This window comes from Schistocerca nitens, chromosome 8 (assembly GCF_023898315.1).
Source record: "Schistocerca nitens isolate TAMUIC-IGC-003100 chromosome 8, iqSchNite1.1, whole genome shotgun sequence".
Lineage (NCBI taxonomy): Eukaryota > Metazoa > Arthropoda > Insecta > Orthoptera > Acrididae > Schistocerca > Schistocerca nitens.
This window is the reverse complement of record NC_064621.1, coordinates 502,617,764-502,643,832: the sequence shown is the minus strand read 5'-3', so window position 1 is coordinate 502,643,832 and position 26,069 is coordinate 502,617,764. Positions and strand designations below refer to the sequence as shown.

Sequence of the window (26,069 nt, the reverse complement as noted above, 5' to 3'; positions counted from 1 at the left end):
TATAATTTTGTACTCAGTTTTATAATTGATTTTCTATAATTTTTTTTTTTCTGTTCCTAGTTAGTATCTTTTGTTATAGGGTAGAATCAGTAACTGTTTCGTAACTTAAATTCTTCTGTTGACACATAAACAAATACAAATTCTGTAATAATTGTAAACATTTGGAAGACCAATTGTTAGTAATATTAAAGTATCTATTTGGCTCTATTCAAAAACATGTTAGCAAGGCCAGTCCTTAATTAATTCCAAAGTAACAGTTTCGTCGAAAGATTTTTTTGCGTGACTATATTTGTTAATTTCATGATTTAAACAAAAAATTCAGCCTAAATCTTGTAGTAGAAGAACCTGGTAAAAGGTGAGCCATGCGCGTGTTGGTGCCATTATTGCTTGACATCTTGTCTTGGTGGTACTCCCGTCTCATGTCTTATTCGATTTACTGGTATCACTAAGTTGCTGGCTTGCCTGCCCATGAGTGGCAGCAGCAAAACTTAATGATAAGAGCACTGTCGTACTATCTTTGGAGTGACTGCTAGTATTTCCGGGTCATCATGTGTCAGGAGTCCAGTGGGGACGGAGCAGCAGTGAGGTCCAGACAGCCATGACACGCCCGACCATTGCTGGCGCACATGGGGGGACGACCTTGGTTGGTCATTCGGTCAGTTGTCTCAACAGACGACGTGTATTTGGTCACCGACGGCTTCCGGGTTTTCTGTGTGTGTCGACTTGTAATTCCTCCTAGTTGTTCCATAGTGACTGGTTTTAGTATTGTTCGAGTTGTTTGTGGAAGTGTTTTGCGGAACTGTGTGTAGCTTGAGTGGTTTTGACTGAGGAATTATTTTAATGCTGTCTGCGTACTGGATTGAGTCAGTCGCAAGGTCAGGTCAGAACTGCTGGTGGCGTGCACGCGCTGTCAAATCGTGAGGCGCTAGCTGCGACAGCGACAAAGTTCATTGCCCACCGAACCTGGATGCTGAAGTTGAGTGATCAGTTAACCTGTTATGAAACCTCAACTATTGTGACATTTCTTCGTTCATTTGCAGGTTGTTGCTCCCTGGGCCATTCGGGCTAGTAGCGACGTATGATGTGTAGGAGTTGGCAAAATCTTGCAGCAGTCTCCCTATATGGTGATTAATTATTAAATTGACTGTTACTTGCCAGTGAAGTGCACCAGCGGTATTTTCTGCCCTGTGGCCGTTAACGCCCCAGTTACCTGCCCTGATCGCTAGCGTACTTTTCTGGCAGTGCGCCTTTCCTCGTCGTGTTAATGCTGTCTGGCACGGCGTGTAGTTCGACAGCTTTTTAAGTTGTTTAGTTCATATTTGCTTAGAGTGGTTATTGTTCCCTTGGCTGGTTTTAAACACCAATTTCTGAAGACGTAGTGCTGTTCGTATCCTAGTTGTTGGCCCATATTTTCCATCGTTGTGCAATTGGTAGGGGGAATTGGTTAAATTGTTGGTCAGCGCTTGGGCCATCCCTAGTTTGGGTTGCCATCCGATTATTCAACTTCAATTCTTGGCTGCCTGTCTCACCTCACCTTATGTTTGAGCTACCTTCTCAGGCCGACCCTTGGAACACTTCTGAGCACCACTTGTTCTGTTTGTTTCAGAGTGTGATTTTCATTTTCGTTTCCATGTGTTTCTTTAAAGGAAAATTTTTTTATAAGAAGGAAGGGGTTTATTTTAAATTGTTTGTCTGACTTGTTGTTCGGGCCTTCAGCTGTTGTTTCAAATTTGTTTATGGCCTTCAGCCGTGCAATAAGTTAATATTTCTTTAATTAGGCTTTCGGCCATTCTGTTGTAAGTTTAAAAGAAATTTCTTGCTTAAGAAAATTGTTTATTAATGTGTTTTAATTATAATTGTGCTTCAGACATGTAGTGTAGGCCTTCAGCCGCTAATTATTTTCAATGGCAATTTTTTTTAAAGGAAAAAAATTACCTTCTATTTTAATTGCTTTTTATTTCTAAGCCAGGCCTTCAGCCGTTCTTGTTTTTGGTGTGGTTTTGGGCCTTCAGCCCAGAAAGCATCAAGTTCTTAACTAGGGTTTCAGCCATATTGTTTAGTTGTTATCTTTTAAAGCAATGTGTAAATGAGAGGTTCTTAGAAAAAAATGTTGTGTGTTTGATTGTGCAACTCTCAGTAACTGTTTACGGCTCCATCCACAATCATAACCTTATCTTGAGCGCGCTCTGAGTATCTGCCAACCAGGTTGTTAACAATGAAATTAAAGTACTATGAAACACAACTATACAACTGTGCACCTGTCGGCTACATAATTTGCAGCAGTCAGTGTCGGAATCCACAACCCATTTTTTCAGCCTGTGTAGCAATGCAGAACGACAATGCCGAGGGCAATCAACAATCAAAACAGGAAGAATTAGAAACAGAATGGACCGCTACAATCCACTGTGCTCGACAGCCGTCAGCAGGGCCTCCTCCACAGCACGAATGAGACCACCCGGCAAACATACCGAATGCACACTGGAATTCTTTCCCACCTTGCCTGCTATCTCCCTGAGGGTATCCATCACCCACCTAGCATTGGAGTTCCCAATGACTAGCATACCCACCCTCTGTACTTGTTTGGACTGGGCAGGAAAATCGACCGCTGGCCCAACAGGAGAGGCATCCCATGCTGGCTCAGAGTTATCATCAACACTGGGTAGCACCTCGTACCTGTTGCTCAGACATAGGGAGCCAGCCACACAGCCTGCTCTTTCTTTGGTCTTCCGCCCAGTGACACGCGAACCCACCACTGTCTGCCACCCACTCTGGAGTGAGGACGGACCGGTCAGATGTTGTGTATCAAAAGTCGCAGCGATGTGCAGGTCACCAGGGGATTCCAGTGGCACCAAAGGTGTCACAGGTCTCATCACTGGTGCCTCGATGTCACAACAACTTCGAGCATTAGCTAGAAGCTTGTATCTTTAAACAGATACAAGTGGTGTGAGCAAAAACTGAATTTCATTTTAAGAAGCACAGTGGTACAGGGGACATGACATGAAAACTCCTCAGAATCTTGATGATGCTTCCTTTCTGTCAGCAACTTTAGAGGTCTGGGAAGGACACTGCAAAGAAGTGCAACAGTTGTGAAGAGAACTGGGAGTAGATGGGGTCATGACAGCTGCTATGAAGGAACTTTTTTCACTGTGGTTTGAACTGACAACACTCTGGAGACCTAAACATACGACACCAGTGAACTTCGAGTAATCATCCTACACCTATTTTCATTTTTTATTGGTGTCAATAAATATTATGTGATTTGCAACTTTAACTCTCCTGACTGAATATGTCAGTTCATAGGGATATTTCAGTTTCTCTTTTTAAAATTCAGTCTTGTTCACACCACGTATGTTACAAGAACACATCACATGACCATCATCAGACCCATGGCATCCTTCGAAGATGGTAGGTGGAGCTCTCTTCTCAGCTGCTGTGATGTCAACCGATTTTTGATCAATGTTCTGAAAATGTTTATTAAAATATTTCAATTTCCATTACATAGAACATTTTGACAAACTATACTTCCACATGTCATGTCTGCTCTCACAAAGGCACAAAACACAGGTAAAGATGCCAACACTGTGAGAAGAAGTTGGCACATCCCCCCTCTGCTTCTCTTCCTGCGACAGTCTATGAATATGTGGAGCAGGCATCCTTCCTTTCAGTCCCAACAGTCAATAACACGTTGGTCCACCTCTGGCCCTTATGTAAGCAGTTATTCGGCTTAGCATTGATTGATAAGACTTACTGGATGTCTTCTTGAGGGATATCATGCCAAATTCTATCCAACTCGAAAGTTAGATCATCAAAAATCCCAAGCTGGTTGGAAGGCCCTGCCCATAATGCACCAAATGTTCACAATTGGGGAGAGATCCAATGACCTTGCAGACCAAGGTAGGTTTTGGCAAGCACAAAGACAAGCAGCGAAATCTCTCGCCATGTGCAGGCAGGCATTATCTTGCTGAAATGTAAGCCCAGGATGGCTTGCCAAGGAGGACAACAAAATGAGGCATATCTTTGCTTGTCATCAGGCCTCAATTCAAACCAGAACTCACTGTGAAGAGAATTCTACTCCAGTCAATGAGATTCCAGGCTGAAGACATGTCTGGAGATGCCCCAGGCAACTGTGGAATACCAAACTGAATGGACCCGCCATATGGGCTGACGACCAGGAGTGATGGCTTGGATTGCCATTTCTTTTTGTTGCAGGAACCCTTTGGTTGTTATCCACAGTACCCTCGGAGTAAAGCAGTACATCAATGATATTTTACACCCCACTTTGTTGCCCTTCATGGTAAGCCATCCTGGGCTTACATTTCAGCAATATAACGCCCACCTGCACGTGGCTACAGTTTCTACTGTTTGTCTTTTTGCTTGTCAGGCCCTACCTTGGCCAGTGTGGTTGCTGGATCTCTCTCCAATTGAGAAGATTTGGAGCTTTAAGGACAGGCCTTCCAACCAGCTTGCAAAGTTGATGATCTAATGCAACAACTGGACAGAATTTGGTATGATACCCCTCAAGAGGTCATCCAACAACCCTATAATCAATATCAAGCCGAATAATTACTTGCAAAAGGTCCAGAGGTAGAGCAACACTTTACCAACTTGCTCAATTTGTGAAGCTCTTTCTCTGGACTAAATCATCCAGTTTTTCTAACATTTTAATTATTTGTTTGTATGTACATGTACATCACATTTACTGATTTCCATCCTATTAGAATAATTCCTTGGTAGTGGTTTTTTGTCTTACGGTATAGTATTTTCATCAGGAAGGAAGTAGAGGATGGGAAAGTTTACTCTTTCAAAATCCATTTTCTGCAGTACTGCTCCAAATATGCAGCTTCAAAGATTTTGTACATAGTATTTCTAAATGGTGGAACTGCAGTGTGCATGGAAAATATAAGGTAACAAATGACAATACAAAAAGAAACAAAAAATTCCATGTGCCATTCATGTTTGTAGCACAGTGATTTGCTGGTAGTGTTGCACAACACTCCAAAAGCAAAGTGAGCAGTTTCAAAGCTATGTTTCTTCAGTTAGAGCACTGGCTACACCTGTTGTTAACTACTCGTTAATTCCAAAACAAAAGCATTTACAGACTGTGTTACTTGCCCAAAATTCAATGAACAATTACAAAAGAAGAAATTAAATGAATATGAAGTCAGTTCTCATCGAATGCACATGAAGATTGCTTCTAAACTTCCTTCCTTCAACACCACATTCATCATCCTTCACTGCCGGTATGTGTGTTCTGACTTCTTTGTTATTACTATTTCTTACCCCCATTACTTTCCTTTGATTTTGCATTAGATTAGGTTGTTCATAAGTTTATAGCATTTTTCCATAAGTTTAATAAACACAACAGCTACACATAACAGAAACTTTAATCATTAATCATATATACTCCTTCACTATTTGTAACAGTCTGCCAGTGCTGGGTAAACTTTTTAATTCTGAAACTGTAAAAATCACATCGTTTTTGGAGGCGAAGAATGCATCGAGCCATGTTCAGGGCGCATTTTCATACGGAAAGGAAGTTTCTTGAAGGTTGTTCAATAGCGAGCACAAAGGGTACAAGATTAGGTGAATAAGCTGGGTGTAGAATGACTCTTCAACCCAAATCCTGTATAATGTTTTTTGTTAAACTATCAGAATGTGGGCGGCATTATCATGGAGTAGCATCTCTTCACACATCCTTCCTAGTCATTGTTCTTTGACTGCATATGCAAGATGTCTCAGTTGTTGACAATAAATGTCAACAGTGGCGGTTACGCCTTGGGGAAGCAATTTGTAGTACACCACACAGTCGCTGTTCCACCATTTGCATAACATTATCTTTTGTGGATGCACATGAAGTCTTTGTACAGGGAGTTGCTGCTTTGTTTGGGCTGAACCATTCCTTTCTTCCCTTATGTTAGCATAAAGGCACCATTTCTCAGCACCAGTAATGATACAGAATACGAATGGTTGGTGTTGTTCACGAGCCAACTGATGAGCAAGTAGAGATGCACATATGGTCACCTGCTAATTTTTGCGATTTTGGCTAACAGCATGTGGTACCCAGACACCTGATTTTTGAACCTTCCCCACTACATGCTAATGTCATATGATGGTGGAATGATCACAGTTCATCACATCTGTCAGTTCTCAAATACACTGACATGGATTATTGTGGATTAATCCACTTGAATGATCTTTTCGAAGCTATGAAGGTCTTCCTGAATGGCGACAGTCACCAATGCCAAAACAATCCTCCTTAAAACAAGAAAAAAATTTTCTTTCCATGCTCTGTCCAATGGCATTACCCTCATACACAGCACAAATGTTTCTAGCTGTCTCAACTGCTGTCACCCATCTAGTGAACGTAAACAGAAGCATATGACATAAACATTCCAATTTCTCCATTTGGCAATCCATTTTCTAGTGTCGAAAACTCCACTCACTATCTTCAAATGATAAAACAACAATATGTAAACTCAAACAGTTACAGTGAACCACAAATAAAAATTGACAAACCCATAGCAACCAGAATACCAACATGCAAAACAAAAATGCTATGAATTTATGCACCAGCACAATAGATGTAAACCCATTTTTGTTCCTTCACTTGATTTCGGGTCATGCTTCCACTTCTTACAGATATAACAATGCACGGATCTTGTACTATAAGCCTTTATGATGATTCTTCAACAACCACAAACTAAATAAGGAAGGAAAGATGGTTTCCATGACATTATTGTCACAGGGGTTCCATGTAATACCAGCTATTTACACAAAACACAGTTGCATTAAACATCCAGGTCAAACTGCTGATTCCAGAGTAATTTTACAGTAATCTTAACATTTCTGCACACTTTTGTAAGTAAATACGAATAGCTGACTATAAGATATCCCCAATACAATCTTCCAAAAATGTACTTAAAAACACGAACAGTAAATTGTAAAACAAGATAAATGTTTGCTTCCTAGGAGTGACTGTAAAACCTCTATCACAGATGACAAAAAAAAGTTTAATCCCTAGGTACTGCAATGTTTTTAGATTGCCATGAACAAGAGATACAAAAAAAAATGAAAAATGGAATGGCATATGCACAACTGCTGAAGCAAAGGGGAAATAACTGCTAAATCAACAGGTGCAGTGCACAATTCAGCAGCTGAATATTTTACCCTCTTTCTCCTCATGCAGTATATGATGCTGTTGTTATCTTCAATCCAAAGATTGGTTTGATACAGCTCTGAGCTGACCTGTCCTGTGCTAGGCTCTTCATCTCTGCATAACAACCATGCACTACATCCATTCAAATCTGCATACTGTATTAAAGCCTTGGTCTCTTTCTCCATAATTTCTGCCTCCCATTATCACACTTCCCTCAATTACCAAAATGACTATCCACTGATGTGTCAGGATGTTTCCTATCAACAAATCCTTTCTATTAGTCAAGACATGCTATAAATTTATTTTGTCCTCATTTTGTTTCGGTATCTTTTATTAGTTGGGTTGTTTGGGGGAGGAGACCAGACAGCGAGGTCATCGGTCTCATCGGATTAGGGAGGGATGGGGAAGGAAGTCGGCCGTGCCCTTTGAAAGGAACCATCCCGGCATTTGCCTGGAGCGATTTAGGGAAATCACGGAAAACCTAGATCAGGATGGCTGGACGCGGGATCGAACCGTCGTCCCCCCGAATGCGAGTCCAGTGTGCTAACCACTGCACCACCTCGCTCGGTCAATCTTTAATTAGTTTCCCTGTCTATTCATCTAATTTTCAGCATTCTTCTGTAACACCACATTTCATACGCTTTTCTTTTCTTCTTGTCTGAACTGCTTATTGTCCACATTTCAACTCCACACAGTGCTACACTCGAGACAAATACCTTCAGAAAAGAGTCCCTAACACTTAAATTTATATCAGATGTTAACAAATTCCTTCCTATTAGAAATGATTTTTGTGCTATAGCCAGTCCACATTTTACATCTTCCCTACTTTGGCCATCAGCAGTTATTTTGTTGCCCAACAAAACTCATCTACTGCTTTTAATGTTGCATTTTCTAATCTAATTACCTCAGAATTGTGTGGGTTAATTCCAATACATTACATTACTCTTGTTTTTTTATTCATGTTCATCTTATAATCTCTTTTCAAGACAATCTATCCCTTTTCACCGATTTTCTTAGCCCCTACCTAATCTACATCTAACTGAATTACAATGTCATTGGAAAAATGAAAAGTTTTTATTTCTCCTCCCTGAACTGTAATAGCCTTTCCAAATTTCTCTTTGGTTTCCTTCATAATTTGTTCAATGTACAAACTGGGTAACATCAAGGATATACAACAACAGTGTTTTGCTCCCTTCTCAACTATGGCTCCCCTTTCATGCTTTCAACTCTTGTAACTGCAATCTGATTTCTGTAAAAATTGTAAATAACCACTTGGCCCCTGTATTTTATTCCTACCAACTCAAAATTTCAGTGTGTGGTCCACTCCACATTGTCAAAAACTTTCTCTAACTTTACAAATGCTAGAAAAATAGGTTTGCTTTTCTTCAACATATCTTTTAGGTGCACTGACAAAGGATTTAAAATTGATTCTGTATTTCTAGACTTACACAAAGCTTTTGACACTGCACCACACAAGCAGCTTGTAGTGAAACTGCGTGCTTATAGAATATCGTCTCAGTTATGTGACGGAATTCGTGACTTCCTGTCAGAGAGGTCACAGTTCGTAGTAGCTGATGGAAAAGCATCAAGTAAAATAGAAGTGATTTCTGACATTCCCCGAGGTAGTGCTATAAGTCTTCTGCTGTTCCATATATATATATATATATATATATATATATATATATATATATATATATATATATATATATATATATATAAATGATATAGGAGACGATCTGAGCAGCCATCTTAGGTTGTTTGTAGATGATGCTGTCATTTATTGTCTAGTAAAGTCATCAGAAGATCAACATAAATTGCAAAACAGTTTAGGAAATACATCCGTATCGTGCAAAAATTGGCAATCAATCCTAAATAATGAAAAGTGTGAGGTCATCCACATGAGTGCTAAAAGGAATCCGTTAAACATAGGTTAAATGATAAATCAGTCAAATCTAAAGGCCGTAAATTCAACTGAATACCTAGAAACTACAATTATGAACAACTTAAATTGAAAAGAACACACAGAAAATGTTGTGGGAAAGGCAAAGAAAGACTGTGTTTTATTGGCAGAATACTTAGAAGATGTAACAGATCTACTTAAGAGACTGCCTGCGCTATACTTGTCCATCCTCTTTTAGAGTACTCTGGTGATGTGGGATCCTTACAAGACAGGATTAATGGAGTACACAGAGAAAGTTATAAGAAGGGCAGCACATTTTGTATTATCATGAAATAGGGGAGAGAGGGTCACTGAAATGATACAGGACTTGGGGTGGATATAATTAAAACAAAGGCATTTTTCGTTTCAGCAGAATCTTCTAACGAAATTTCAATCACCAACTTTCCCCTCCGAATGAAAAAATATTTTGTTGATGTTGACCTAGGCCACATTGGGAGAAATGGCCATCATAATAAAATAAGGGAAACCATAGCTCAGATGGAAAGATATAGGAGTTCGTTTCTTCCACGCACTGTGTGAGATTACAATAATAGAGAATTATTGTGAAGATGGTTCGATGAACCTCTGCCAGTTACTTAACTGTCAGTATTACCTTGTGTATTGCTACATTTCTCAAACACTGAACTCATCTCTGCCAATTTTGGACTCTATCAGTTTTTCCATTCTTCTGTAAAAAATTCAGGTAAATATTTTGAAATCATGACTTATTTGACTGATGGTTCAGTAATATTCATACCTGTCATGAATTTGAATTATTACATTCTTCCTGATGTCTGAAGGTACTTTGCCTGTCTTGTATCTTGTAAACTGGGTGGGATAATTTTGTCATGGTTGGCTCTCCCAAGGATCTCAATTATACCTTGTTTTCACTCATATCTTCAAGTGCTTTGTCAATTTCTTCACACAGTATCGTATCTCCTATCCTATCTTCAACTACTTCTTCTTCTCATTGTATAATATTGCCTTCAGATGTGTTCTCCTTTATAAAGGTGCTCCTAAATATTTATTCTAACGTTCAGCTTTCCTTTCTTTGTGTAGTACTGGCTGGCCAAATGAGCTCTTGATATTCTGTTTTCCCAACAGGTCTCTCTAATTTTCCTACAAGCAGCATCAATCCTTCCCTCTAGTTATGTATCCTTCTACAGCCCTGCATTTTCCCCCTACCCTTTCCTGCTTAGACATTTTGCTCTTTCTCCCAGTTTCGTATCTGTATTCCCTTCTGCCTGCTTCATTTGTTGCCTTTTTCTTTTCATCAGTTTATACTGGGCCTTGTCTGTTTCCTTATGTGACCTCCTGCTACCTTCCTTATTTAATCTCTTAAAGCTACTCATTTGTTTTCTGTTCCATTTCTTACCTGTTTCAGCCCAATACTGCATATCAATCCCTCTCAAACACTCAACAACTTCTGTTTCCTTCAATTTTTCCAGGTCTCATTTCCTTAAATTCCTACCTTTTCACAATTTCTTCAGTTTCAGTTTGCAATTCACAACCAATAAATTCTGTTCATAGTACACCTTAGCCACTGCAAAAGTCACATTTTAAAATGTGATCTCAAAATCACTGTCTTAGCATTACATAACCAATTTGAAACCTTCCAGTGTCCCTAGGTCTCTTTCAAGTATACAACCATCTTTCATGATTCTTATAGCAAATGTTAACAATGATTAAATTGTGCTTTGTGCAGAATTCTACCAGGTGGCTTGCTCTTACATTCTGTTCCCCCAGCCCATGCTTCCCTCCTATTTTTCCCTCTCTTCATTTCCCCACCCTTCACAATGAAGTTTTCACCTCCCTCAAGTCTCTGAGTAGCTTCCTTTATCTCACCATACATTCCTTCAATCTCTTCATCACCTGCAGAGCTATTTGGCATATCAACTTTTATGGGTGTTGCCTTCACTTCTATCTTGGCCATGATAATGCATTCACTATGCTGTTCATAGTAGGATATCATATTCCTATTTTCTTATTCATTATTAAGCTTACTACTGCATTACCCCTATCTGATTCTGTGCTGATAACCAATTTACAACTTATCCACGTTCTTTTTTTTTTTTTTTTAATTATCTAACATACCTATCAGATTTACGGATCTAACATTCTGTACGCTGAAAAGTAGAATTATAGTCTTGTTTTTGCCGATGACGACATGCTCCTGAGGAGGCCCCAACCGGAGATTCAAAGGAGTGACTATTTTACCTTCGGAATATTTTACTCAAGAGGACGCTTTCATCATTAAGCCATACGGCAGAGCTGTTTGCCCTGCTTTCAGGTGTTTATATTACCAACGCAGCAACAACATGTTGATTAATGTTACATGGCCAGAGCAGTCAGTCATCCCGCAGCCACTGAGAAGGCTGTTGCCTCTCTTCAGGAACCACGGGTTAGTCTGGCCTCTCCCCGTAACATGGCTATCTGTATCATTGAGGCACACAAACCACCTCACATCAGCAAGGTCCATGGTTCATTAGGGGGAGGTGACCATGCAGCATGTATGGCTCTGAAGTAGTCAAATATGTAGCTTTCATGCAGTATATGACTCTTGAAAGCTACATATTTTCAAGTATATAACGTTGTCTGTTTGTCAACATTGCTTCAGTTAACTATTCCAGCAATGATGTAGTGAACTTCTATCATGAATGTTGCCAGTATTTTCTGATTATTTCTACAAAAATAAGAACGAAGTCATTTTGTGGTTAACCTACCCTTCCTCTCATAACCCCCCCCCCCCTCTCTCCCTCTCCCTCTCTCTCTCTCTCTCTCTCTCTCTCTCTCTCACACACACACACACACACACACACAGTCAGTCACTCTCTCACAGATATTAAGGTAGAGACCACCATTTACAAAAGCTACTTTTACATCCTCAGAAATTTAGCCCAAAGTTTATAGATAATAAACAGAAATTCATAGCTTACCACAAGCACCCAATATGGTTCTGGTTTAAATGTTTGGATTTCATCATGCCTCTGAACACAGAACCCTAATGTAGGTGTTTGGCAAGGACCATAGGAAATAGTAGAAGCATCTAGATCACCATACTTTCCCTGTGAAAGACAAAAACATAAAAATATCCAATTTGTCATAAACAAATAGTAAATACCACTGTGTCCTAACAAAATCCAATGCAGTCATAATATATAAGCAACGAACACAAATGACATGTTCTATCCTACTCTTTATAGCTAGAACACAGTTGATGATCACTTGGACAGGTGATAATACAGAGAGCAGTGAAACAAACAGGCAGTTCCTGAGGTCCATCACTGTAGACCCCATAAAGAGACTGGCTAGCCAGAAACAAAGTCCAGAGCATAACAAAAGCCATCATAAGCACACAAACAGTCCAGGGAACAATCCAAATCAAAAACATAATACAGGCAATGTCAAACACTATACTAACCTATGGTGTGTGTCTAAGGCTTCAATGAACTAGTGAGACGAACTGGCAACTTCAGAGTGGCAATATTTACAGGCACTCTCATGCCAGTGGACAGTCCCATGTGATATGCTTCCACCTGCAGCGGTGCAGTGGTACATCATGCAGGAGCAAGCTGTGGCCAGAGTATATACCCCAAGTATCTCTGGCCTGTCCTCCATATCAAGAGTTGGGCTAGGTGGGGAATCCAAATCACTGTCAGATACTGAACACCCCCTGTGTCAGAAATTGCTTTTCCTGAGCTGACTTCATCATGGAAGAGGACAGAGATGTAGAAACCCCAAAAAAGGCTGCCGCAGTAGTTTCTCAACATGATCGTTCAGTTCTGTGGTGCAGAGGAGTGGGTGCCAGCCACGTTGGCAATGGTTCAGCCTCCACAGGCACACTTCTTTAGTTTGAAAATGTTTCCACACTGATAATTACGAGGTTACAGGGTCACTGGTGTTAGTGAGAGCTGGAACTGGTTTAGAGGTTTGACTTGGTTCACATCACTCATCATTGTCAACCCTCTGTTGATGTGTGATGTGTAACACAAGGGTGGAGGCTTCAGCACTAATAGGCAGGCTATTAAGCAGCCTTGGCCTGGGCTTTGTTGCCCAGCTGATAGCCAAGGGGGATGAGAGGTGGGGCTTGTACGTATCATTGCAGTCAGAGCCAAATTCAATGCGTGATTAGATGCTCCTGGCTGGCCACAGCCTCAAATATTTGCCACCCACTACTGCTGACACCTACATCTTGGGTCCACCCAGTGTCCCAGCTGGAAGTGTGAGCACAAAGTGGGAGCCCGTGGGTAATGTATGTGGGTGGTGTGTCCACTGAGTCAGGCATTCAGGCATAGCAGAGGTCTGAGCAACCTTCATTCATAGGGGATGAGCCCATTATGTGGCAAGGAATCCTGTGAGTGCTCCACGAGAATCAGCTGCCGTCGTTACCTAGTGCAGCTGCCATCATTACCTATTTCATCTGTGTTTTGAAGGTCCTGATCATCCGCTCAGCTTCTGAATTGGACAAGAAACGGAAAGGAGTAGTGGTCAGGTGCTCCAAACTGCTGCACTGAAAAAAAATTCTGAAATGCAGATGCTGTTAACTACGGACTGGTGCGAAAACCAGGTTCGGAGGTACCCCCTCTATTGCAAATGTAATGGAGAGGGCACAGATGGTAACTGCTGCGGTGGTCGTAGCCAACCTTGCCCCATATGGGAAGTCAGAGAGGGTATCAACAACTAGCAATTGCACTGCACTCGGACGTGATCCAGAGAAACCGACATGCACTCTTTGCCAGGGTTAGTCAGGGTGTGGCCAAGGATTGAAAAATTGTGCAGGAGCAGATTGACTGTAGGTACACACGAGGCAGTTCTAGATGTTATATTGTAGGGTTGCATCAACAACAGGCCAGTACATGGAGTGTCCCACTATTACCTTCATTCAGCACATTCCCCAATGTGCAGAGTGGAGGAGCTTCAGTATGCATGGTGGAGCATGGTAGAAACTACCACACGGAATTGAGAATCATCCATAGCTAACAATATGACACCACCAGTGACAAAAGCCTGTATCATTATGAAAAACAGGTGTGCCACGCATGGTCAGTGCCCTTAGGCAAGTGCTCTGGCCAACCCTGCCATACAGCAGACAACAGCCTGCAGAGCAGCGCACTAGGTCGTTTCTGTTGCTACCATAAACAGGAATTCGTCAAGGGTGTGACACTGATTTGCATCTAAGACAACACAATACTTTATGCTTGTCAAACTCTACATCTGGGCCACACTGCATGTCACTGCATTTGAGTACTGCATGGTAGGTCAATGACAGATATCATAGGTGTAGTAATTTCGGAACAATGTCCACTGTTGTAGCCACTGAGCCATATTATCAGAAAGTTTTGAATGGGTACCAAGTAGCAAAATGATGGGCTTGTGACTGGTGATCAGATGAAACTCTGTATCACAGAGATATATGTGAAACTTCTTGATGAATATGATTGCCAACACCTATTCCTCAATTTGCAAATAATTTCTCTGTGTCATATTTCATGTTTTTTATGCAAAAGCAATGGGCTGTTCTGTGCCACTGACATATCTGTGGGACACCACTGTACCTAAGTCATAAACCACTACAGCAGTGGCAAGTGTTAAGTGTCTGCCTGTATGGAATATTGCTAAACAATGGGCTGACCTGAGGCAATTTTTAATTTGCAAGGAAGTTTCCTGACATGGTGCTGACTACAAAGGAATGCCTGTAGTTCTTTGAGGTTCTTGGGACATGTTATATTAGTGATTCATGTTGGGATGAGCTCTTCTTTACCTAATATACGCCCCAGGTACTTTACACTTGGCTCCAAGAAACTACGTTTGTCACGCCAACAACACAAACCACGGGTTTCAAGCCTCTCAAACAAAATCTGTAGAACATACAGGTGCTGCTCCACATGGGCCCAGTACCATATTTACTAGAATCTATGCCACACTTTTTTTCCGTTTTTTGTAATCCAAAAAACCGCCTGCGGCTTAGAATCGAGTGCAAAGCAAGCGGAAGTTCTGAAAAATGTTGGTAGGTGCCGCTACAACTAACTTCTGCCGTCGAATATATGTAGCGCTACACAGGCATGCTTTGTAGGCACAAAGATAAACACTGGCGCCAAAACCTCTGCGTCAGTAAATAAAATTTAAAAAAAGGGTGGAAGCCGAGCTTTTTTTCTCCACCCCGAGTTTCGACCACTGCATTTTCATACATTATCCAACGAAGTAAACACAAATTCCGTATTGTTCATCTTCGAATGTAGCAGAATTTCAATGTACTACGAAAATCTGACTGGCAAGACTGTATGGGACGTTTGTCAATATAGCCAACTCTACATTCTGAATTTTTTCCTACCTGTGAGAAGAGATGGTTGCTAATAGGAACCTGAGAGAAATGTGAATCACATGCAGTATTCTCTTCACCATAAGAATAATACGAATATAAACATTTTGCCATGTATTCTTTCGTGTTTGCTGCTATCTCATTTAAATCCCGTCTACGAAACTAGAGTGAGACAACAGCAAACGCGGAAGAATATACATGTGTCATGTTCATATTCGTATTATTGTTATGCCTAATAGTGATACAGTCAGAAATTAAGCACGGCAACTGACTAGATTTTTAAATCTAAGATGACTCTAATTTCTGTGCAGAATTTGATGTACTAAAGAAGCGGCTGCAAAGATTTTCAAACGGAGAAAAATTTTCGCCTAACTCATTCAGAACATATTCTATCATACGCAGTCTATTATTTGGTTCTTGGTGATCATTATCAAAGAAAGAAACAGTGTAAGTAACAACAAATAGCAGTCTCTTGCCATTGTTTCGCTAATGAGACAATTCCTCTCTCTCTCTCTCTCTCTCTCTCTCATTTTTTTTTTTTTTTAATTGTAAGCGGCGGTAGCGCGCACAAAAGCAATCCATGCCGCGAGAGGCGACAGGCCGTAAACACGCACTACCAGAATGCGACAAACAATGCATGACAGTACAGTAATGCATTTTCAGCTTAGAGTGACGTAAACACCTATAACAAAGAAAATGGCACTTATCAGATCAAAGCAAAATAAGCAATTGATTCAAACCAGACGAAGCACGTGAAAAAGGAAGAGTACCCGTATAAATACGGACGGAGCGCCTGACGCATAGCAATGGCTACCTGGTAAAGCTTAACTGCTAAGCTTACGACTCGAACCAAACTACTACTACTGTAACTGTATTGTCATTCATTCGACCTAAATTGTGTCTCATATTACAATGGATCAACTTTGTTTCGATTTGGAGGTGCGGCCTAAAACTTTTCTCTCCCCTTGAATTTCGAGTCTCAAATTTCACGTGCGGCTTAGATTCGGGAATTTTTTTTTTTTTTTTTTCTTCATTTCGAGTCTCATTTTTCATGTGCGGCTTAGATTTGAGTGCGGTTTAGATTCGAGTAAATACGGTAATTAATGTGCCATCTACGTAAATAAAACCAATGGAAATACCTTTAATGAGCTGTTCAAAGTATCTGAAATATCATGGAAGTGCCTGCAACCCCTAATGACAAATGGCATGAACTGTTTTGTCTGGTCATCTACAGGTAACTGAAAGCAGGCATCAGTGAGAGCTCTCTCTGAAAAACAATGGCTCCCAACCAATTTAATCAACAGTTCCTCCAGCCTAGGAACTGGATGCAGGTCAACATTTGTTTTTGTTTGTGCATTAACAAAACACCACAAATTCTATGTGATCCATCTGACTTCTCAGCTATGACCCCAGGCATTGCCCACCGGCTAGACATTACCAGTGATATTACTCCCATACTTTGCAGTCTATGTCATTCGATTTTAACTCAACTGTGCATGCCGAAAGACACTGGACACGCTCAAAGATCTTAGGCAACGCTGATTGCTTTGAGGATACATGGGCTTGGAAACCTGATGAACAACCTACTTTAGATTCAAACAATTGCTTATATTGCACATATAACTAGGTTCAAACAGTTGCTTGTATTGCAAAAGCATCCATGCCACAAATTTTAGGTGTTGTCCAAATGTTGACTAATAGCAGGATTGTCAAGCTACATTGTTATACTTAGCGTGGATTGTGATCAGACCCCACAACAAAATCAATTGTCTATTTTATGTCACCACTCTGTACGGATGGCACTGCAGCTGCAGTAAGCCGATGTGCCAACACATACCCACATTAATCAGAGACATGGCTGTGCCTGTGAACAACTGCAAATCTGACACTGATCCATTAACTCCCAGCTGCAACATGAGCTTCTGCATCCTATCTAGTACCGTTATAGGAACTGGCCAGATAAAGTGCAGCACACTGAGAGCCTTTGTTGCCATACACTGGCTGAGGCAGACACTAGATACCCTGGTTTGCAGCATGCAAAACAGGTGATGTCACGGAAATGGCAATGACAATTATGCTGTGAGCCACACACTGGGCATGATTCGATAGCACAAACTTTTCTGGGATTCTTCGACAATCCTGGGGAGAAATCTGTTGTTGGAGCTTCCACTCAATTTGGGACATGCAGATGGCAAATAAAGCATTTCTGTTTTTGTGCATCTGCCAATGATGAGGACAGTGAATCTTTAATTACAGCACTAACTACTGAATCTTGTGTCACCGGAGTACCTGAGAAATGGGTGCTTGCTAAAACAGACGAAGACATTGATTGGATGTCATCAGTGGATCAAAGAACACAACAATGAATACAACAACAACAACAACTACTACTACTACTAATAATAATAATAATAATAATAATACGAAAGTCAACATCAGAAGTACCGTAGAACATATATTGCACTGAAGCTATTACTTCATGAGTTTTGGAAATTTTTTGCCCATTGTTCAGGAATGGGTCAGATGACTAAAGCCTTCACACTGACTGCCCTGTCAGGAGAGACATGTATAATGACATCATGGATTAATAATTCTGCATTTGATGTGCCACACTATTTACAGTAAAAATCACACTTGCATACCAAGCCTTGAAAGTCAATAGCCCATGTGGCATAGGACTGCATAGACGCTTAACATATTTATTAAATTTGAGCCAACTGCAACTACACTCCTGGAAATTGAAATAAGAACACCGTGAATTCATTGTCCCAGGAAGGGGAAACTTTATTGACACATTCCTGGGGTCAGATACATCACATGATCACACTGACAGAACCACAGGCACATAGACACAGGCAACAGAGCATGCACAATGTCGGCACTAATACAGTGTATATCCACCTTTCGCAGCAATGCAGGCTGCTATTCTCCCATGGAGACGATCGTAGAGATGCTGGATGTAGTCGTGTGGAATGGCTTGCCATGCCATTTCCACCTGGCGCCTCAGTTGGACCAGCGTTCGTGCTGGACGTGCAGACCGCGTGAGACGACGCTTCATCCAGTCCCAAACATGCTCAATGGGGGACAGATCCGGAGATCTTTCTGGCCAGGGTAGTTGACTTACACCTTCTAGAGCACGTTGGGTGGCACGGGATACATGCGGACGTGCATTGTCCTGTTGGAACAGCAAGTTCCCTTGCTGGTCTAGGAATGGTAGAACGATGGGTTCGATGACGGTTTGGATGTACCGTGCACTATTCAGTGTCCCCTCGACGATCACCAGTGGTGTACGGCCAGTGTAGGAGATCGCTCCCCACACCATGATGCCGGGTGTTGGCCCTGTGTGCCTCGGTCGTATGCAGTCCTGATTGTGGCGCTCACCTGCACGGCGCCAAACACGCATACGACCATCATTGGCACCAAAGCAGAAGCGACTCTCATCACTGAAGACGACACGTCTCCATTCGTCCCTCCATTCACGCCTGTCACGACACCACTGGAGGCGGACTGCACGATGTTGGGGCGTGAGCGGAAGACGGCCTAACGGTGTGCGGGACCGTAGCCCAGCTTCATGGAGACGGTTGCGAATGGTCCTCGCCGATGCCCCAGGAGCAACAGTGTCCCTAATTTGCTGGGAAGTGGCGGTGCGGTCCCCTACGGCACTGCGTAGGATCCTACGGTCTTGGCGTGCATCCGTGCGTCGCTGCGGTCCGGTCCCAGGTCGACGGGCACGTGCACCTTCCGCCGACCACTGGTGACAACATCGATGTACTGTGGAGACCTCACGCCCCACGTGTTGAGCAATTCGGCGGTACGTCCACCCGGCCTCCCGCATGCCCACTATACGCCCTCGCTCAAAGTCCGTCAACTGCACATACGGTTCACGTCCACGCTGTCGCGGCATGCTACCAGTGTTAAAGACTGCGATGGAGCTCCGTATGCCACGGCAAACTGGCTGACACTGACGGCGGCGGTGCACAAATGCTGCGCAGCTAGCGCCATTCGACGGCCAACACCGCGGTTCCTGGTGTGTCCGCTGTGCCGTGCGTGTGATCATTGCTTGTACAGCCCTCTGGCAGTGTCCGGAGCGAGTATGGTGGGTCTGACACACCGGTGTCAATGTGTTCTTTTTTCCATTTCCAGGAGTGTATGTGGGTTTGGTGACCGTAACAGTCATTCAGCAATCTACAAACATCAGAAACACTACTGGGGTCCAAGAGGGCCATACTTTCTGCACCTTCATATACCATATTACTTTACGACCATAATGGTGCATGCTAATGTTCTGGGTGAATTAAGTAACTTGCTTGACAGTGAAGTACAAAATTATGTAAACAGGCCTCCCAACTCACATTTGCCTCATCAAAGCAAATGAGTGGTGGAGTGAGAGATGAAGAAGATACAGCAGCAGACTACTGTTGGTTTTGCAGTAGTTGTAACAGCAATTTCTCCTGTCACTTTTGCAATTCCCACGGCTGTTCATGCCACTGCTGCTGTCGCTGTTGCTGCTACTGAAATTCCCACTGCTTTTCTTTCGGTTGCTGTTGCTGCAGGTGTTGTTGCTGTTGCAGCTGCAATTACTGTTGTGTGTGTGTGTGTGTGTGTGTGTGTGTGTGTGTGTGTTTTCAACTTTAGAAGAAGGTCTTTTGGCCAAAAGCTCCAATGTATGGTAGTCATTTTGTTGTGTTTTTGTTGTGTCTGACTGCAACTCAACGTTTCCTCTATATTCTGAGTAGCAATCTATCCTTTTTCATTGTTCATCAAAAATAAAAGCTACACAGAGCAATACACACACAAATTAAATTTTAAAATCTGGAAACAAATAGATTGTTTATCGCATCACTTCAAAAAAAAAAAAAAAAAAAAAAAATCAGGAAAGATTCTACAATTTGTCATAGTTGTGTTATGGTCTTCTGTCCAAAAACTGGCTTCATGATGTAACTCTCCACACTATCCTATCCTGAGCAAGTCTCTCCATCTCATATCTCAGTGCAACTGCTGCAACTTGCATCCATTTGGACCTCTTTCTGTATTATAGGTTCCAAGGATTGTCATTTTCGTCTCTGTCACTTCATGACAGTTCACAATAAAGATATGATTACATTATCCTGAACATAAAGTAACTGAAGTGAACTTTATACAGGTAATGGTCAAAATTATTTTGTAAAGAAAAACTATGGAAGAATACAGCATTATAAAGAAATAAGCAATATTGTTTACATAGGAGTGAAATCAATCTAATGTGTACAGTAGCAAAAGAAGTGAGCAGAAAAAAGAAAACATAAATAAAAACATGGAAAAGTTGAAGCACACAAAAAGTTCACACGAAAGATATGTAGTGAATAGGGGTTAACCTGTCACACTACCCTGAGATATGCCAGATGCTACCTCTGATTCTGATAAAGTCTCCTGCTAAGAATGATATACTGACTTCTGTTTGCTAGGAAAACTTCAGACCAATTGTGCATTTGTTCCAGTATTCTGTCAGTCTGTATTTTGTTCATTAGGCAATGGTGTGAAACAAATGCTGTTTCCTGTTACATGTCACTGTGCTCCACAAATCAGTCCACGATAGGTGAGTGGTTGCTTTTCCCTTATTTTATGTATTGCTCCATACAGGAATATCAACTGCTGTTACTTATTAGATTCTGGAATTCAAGAAACATGGCATCAACCTGAGTACTGTCATGCCTTCTGGATCTCATTAATGAACAAAGCAAGTTGGGTTTCACACAATCTGTGCTTGTGGAAATCATGTTTGGCACATGGAAAGGAATTATTCTTCTTCATGGCAATCATCAAATGTGACTACAATAAAATTTTCATAATTCCTTGAAAAATTTAAGTCAAGGAGATAGGTCTATTGAGCTTCCTTCTATCATCATGTCTCCCTCTCTGGGGGACACCAACTTCACAAAGCACTGTCCGTGAGGATGGAGAGGCTTGTGTACCAATGTGAAGCTGAGGGCTATGCCGAAGGTAGAGGACCTACTGCCGGAAAGGCCTCAGCCGATGGATCAGACTAAGACTGTCCCATTGTCCCTATCCACTCCTAGTCCTACCCAACTCCACGACCCAACCCAATGTGTGATGCAATCTGTGCCATGGGGTGCAAGGCACATGGGAAGATGTGTCGCAAATGGAGACTCAGGGATACCAGGCAACCTCCCTGAGTAAGTATCCTTACACCGAGCGGTGTATTGGTGGTGTGGACCTTGCAGATCCCCAAACCTTGTGGGACCAATATGGACACGACTAAAGAAAACAAAGAAAAACAAACTGAGGGGCAAATTGAGACCTCAAATATCCAAACATCGGGGTCAGTATGAATGGAAGGCATTCCCACTACTGAATCAGGGTCTAGACCTGAGCCAGAAGTGGCAACTGTAACCAAGAAGCTAGACCAGATTAAGATCAAAGGCTTGTCTGGGACCCAGAGGAGGAAACTACTCAGGGAACAGAGGAAAAAGGAAGGGAAATAATGGCTTCCTAAAGACAAGTGGAGGGAATTAAAGGGATTGAACCTAAGACCCCCCCAGGAAGAAACTATCTCAGGTTGAAGGGGATACGCAGACCCCCACTACGTCAGAGACAGGTAGCAAGCGGATAAGGGAGGAATCAAAGACTCCCTCCTCCCTGGATAAGCAAGTCCAGAAAAAACTGAGGCAAGAAACAGGGAAACAGACCTATAGTACTGCAGTCTCGGTTTTTAGCATGGCAGTTATCCAGGGAGGCTATCCACTGGTGGCCACCACTTCGCAGCAGGAGAAACTAGTACAGATGGCCCTCTTTGAAAAGATTGGGAGAAGGGGGATGCTGGCCCAGGACCCAAATTCAGGACAGTCTATCTAGATTGTGGTGCCCTCATTTTTGTCTGTGAGGGGGTGCACATGGTGGAATGGCTCAAGGACAAGGTGCCCATGGGAAGAAGCGAAGCTGCTGGTTAAGACGGCAGCGAAGCTTCCTAAGACCGCAAGGATATCAATATTGGTACCAAAGATCCTTAAGGAAGTCTCTCCTAAGACTCTGTTCAGGAAAATAGGGGACCAGAACCCAAAGTCTCAACAGAAGATTGGAGAGTGATCAACCAGAAGGTTGCAGCAGAAGGATGAACCCTGGTAGTGGACGTCGGAGAGAAGTCCTTGAAGGCGATGAGTGAGCAGGACCTGAAATTGTTTTTAGGGTTCTTGCAGGTCACCGTCAGGGTTCTCAAAGACGGCAGCAAGCTGGAGACTCGAGGTGCTGCAGATTAATCTGCAGCACAGTAAAGGAGCCTCTGCTGTTCTGAGTCGCTGCCTGGAGAGGCAGGAAGTGGATGTGGTCCTGATACAAGAACCCTATTTCTTTAAAGGGGGTGTATCGGGCCTCGGTGGCACTGGAGGTAAGCTGATTTATGCTAGAAATCTAAGAAACTCCAGAACATTCATCTATGTAAGAAATGGAATTTCTTTCATGCCAATGGTGGATTTCTGCTCTAGGGATGTAATGACCATTAAAATGCAGCAATGTGAAGAAGATATCACAAGTGAAATTGTTTTGGCCTCAGCATACCTTCCTTACGAAGACAGCTCTCCTCCTGGTAGAGACTTGCCGTCAGCAAGGTGACCAACTGCTGGTTGTGGGGGGATGCATGGGGCAGGGGGCAGGTTTTGCAGCGGGGTCGGTTACAGGGGTAGGAACCGCTGAGTAGAGAAGGTAGTCTGGGAATACTGTAGGGTTTAACAAGGATGTTACGGAGGTTAGGGGGGCGACGAAAGGCAACTCTGGGTGGTGTGGGGAGAATTTTGTCAAGGGATGATCTCATTTCAGGGGTTGACTTGAGAAAGTCATATCCCTGGCGCAACAAATTACTCCGCCAGCACATACTGCTACGCCATGTGTGCCATTTGGCTTCTCCCACCCAACACCAGTCCCTCTGAACTGTGGAGATGGGAACTTGCACTCCAACACATTCTTTCATCCCGCCATCCCCCTGGACTGAACCTACGTTAAACCACCTCACTCCCATTTACTCTTCAGTCTTCTTCTCTTTCCCTTTCCTCTTTAGCTATTCACGCATCTTTTCATCCTACATAGTTGTGTTTATCTTTATACTATATACCTCTTTACTTCTGTATGCATCCTCTTTGGTTTGAAGCTGGCACAGTACTTACAGTAGAATATCTTTGGCTTCCTTCTGACAACCATGCCTCCATCCTTGCTACCCTCCCTGTTTTCCTTTCCCTGTTGCTTCATAACCTGGGTTGTGAGTAACTAAATCCACTTTCCCTTCTTCCCTTTTTTCCCCCTCTCTCCTCCCTGATGAAGGAACATTTATTCCGAAAGCTAGGAACGTAAATTTTCGGTTCTGTTTTTTGTGTATCTATCGGCTGTACTGAGCTGAGGTAAGTACTGGCCAGCCCCTCTATCTCTTTGTTAGTATTTGTTTCACATCTTTATATGAGATTTTCCATTAATCATTCATACCAAAAATGAAGCATTTTGGATAAATATTTGCTGCACTGGTGCCTAGAATCAGTATATTTTTGTAGCTCTCAAGTTATAGTTCTAAAAGTACTAAATATGAAAAGCCATTAAACACCAACATGTTTTTTCCTGTCATTTTATTATAACAAATTGTAGCGAAACTGATCGTGTTCAACAGATCCTCAATCTGAACTTTCAATTCACCACCACTGATAAACGACCATGTAGCAACAGCCTTACAGTCACTGATTCCTATCTCATTTTCCTAGACCCCATCATGGAACCGAACTTCCAGGTATTTTGCATAACTGACAAAAATCTTCCCCCAGTGTACAGTGAAATAAAATATGTGAATCTGTAGTGTAGGTAGGATGGAAAATTAGAAATTAACAAAGGAATATACCAAATAATACAATTAGAAATATCAAAAAGGCAGTAATTATTTGAAAATGGAAATGAAGAGTATAGTAACTGATATAAAAGTATTGAAGAAATAGTGTTTTACACAAGTAAAATATAAAAGCTGTTCAAAGCATATAAAATATCAAAAGTAGACTAGCTTACACTAAGAAATGTTCATTCAAAAATAAATCTGTAGTTGTTACATAAAGACTTGAAAATACAAACAAACAAAATTTTTGGACAAAAGCACTACATGGAAAGGCAATGGAAAACAAAAGGAAAGATGGGGTTGAAAACCAGCTCATAACATCACATCCTGTGCGAGATATCTCTGTGTGCATTCATTTCATAAGATATGTTGAGTGGAGCATCACCTGAAAAAATTTTGTTTGAAATCTTGTGAACGAACATCCTATTCTGAGATCCAGTTCTTGCCTTGCATCCACACTCTTTGCCTCATTTTCATTTGGTTTTCCCAAATTTGACATTGCTGCTTTGATGTCCTTTTCTGTTATAGCTGAAAAATGTGCTCTGTACACCACCTGAAAAATAAAAGTAGAAATAGCTTGACAAGGTTACAATTAAAATCTGTTGCCATGGAATATCCATTTTCTTGCCTAATAACTATAAAGAATGTTAATACTGGAAATTCTCTCTCTCTCTCTCTCTCTCTCACACACACACACACACACACACACACACACACACTGGGAGGGGGGGGGAGCAGGGAGGGGGGAGAGAGCATTTATGCATTGCTCTAGAGAAAAAACGCAAAACTGAGTTATTTAAGTTAAACCTCTTGCTTAGTGGCCTATTTACTGCTCCTTGCTTCCACAGCCTAATGACAGGTTGACTTAACAATTTTTCACATTCTATCTGTAATTTTCCATTATCTTATTAATCTAATACTTAAGCATCTGAGCAATTATGACAAACAGTAATATACATTTACCTGTGTGTTTTACAATTCACAATGCTTTCTTTTTCACGCTGTGAAAGTACTAGGTGTAAAATAAAAGTACTAGTAAAGATTTTAAAACTTCTGTTTACATCAGCACTAAATACACCTAGTAGTTTTCCAAGCAGTCCCCTGGGGTGTCCAAATGTGGCATCCAATGTTGCTACCTCTCTCTTTAACAGCACTGGAAGGCACTCTGACATGACTATGGCTTACTAAAATCATGCCTGAAATGAGGTCCCTTCTGTCCAACATTTCACCCACCACAGCTAGAATAGACTTTTGTTGTCCTCCCAATCTACACAATATCTTTGTCCGACCCTATCTACTTCAGCACCCACGTCCTTACCCAATGGCTCCTATCCATGTGACTGTCTCCACTAGTACTATCAAAAGGAGAGCTACCGGTGAAGCAACAACACAAGTCATGTATCAACTGTTATATAAACACTGTACAGCCCTTTACATTGGCAAGACTACTACCAAATTATCAGTTAGGATGAATGGGCTTGGGCTGAGAGTGTATACTCGCAACACACAATATATGATTACAGAATACGATCTACAACATGAGAGTCATGACCTCAGTGCCCTTTTTCACAACATGTACCATCGGGATTCTTTCCCCAGACACCAGCTTCTCAGATCTCCGCAGGTGGGAACTGGAGTCACAACATGTCCTTCATTCTTGCCACCCGACTGGTCTTAATTTATGTTACTTTCAACAGTCTCAGCATATCTTCTCACTATTTCTTTCTTTATTACCTTTTACTTTCCTACATTGAAGCAACAGAAGTCATGGCTTAGTGATGTGCTCACATACAGATGG

General features: G+C 41.8%; 1 protein-coding gene across 1 annotated transcript in view; it reads right to left on the bottom strand.

Moving 5' to 3' along the window:
• Positions 1-26,069, bottom strand: part of LOC126199016 (DNA topoisomerase 3-beta-1) — a 138,483-nt gene that overhangs the window by 86,352 nt on the left and 26,062 nt on the right. Inside the window, exons 4-5 of the mRNA XM_049935704.1 lie at positions 24,657-24,824; positions 12,032-12,160 (exon numbers count right to left, since the gene is read on the bottom strand). Of these exons, the coding sequence (XP_049791661.1) occupies positions 12,032-12,160; positions 24,657-24,824 (297 nt within the window). The remainder of the gene's footprint in view (positions 1-12,031; positions 12,161-24,656; positions 24,825-26,069) is intronic.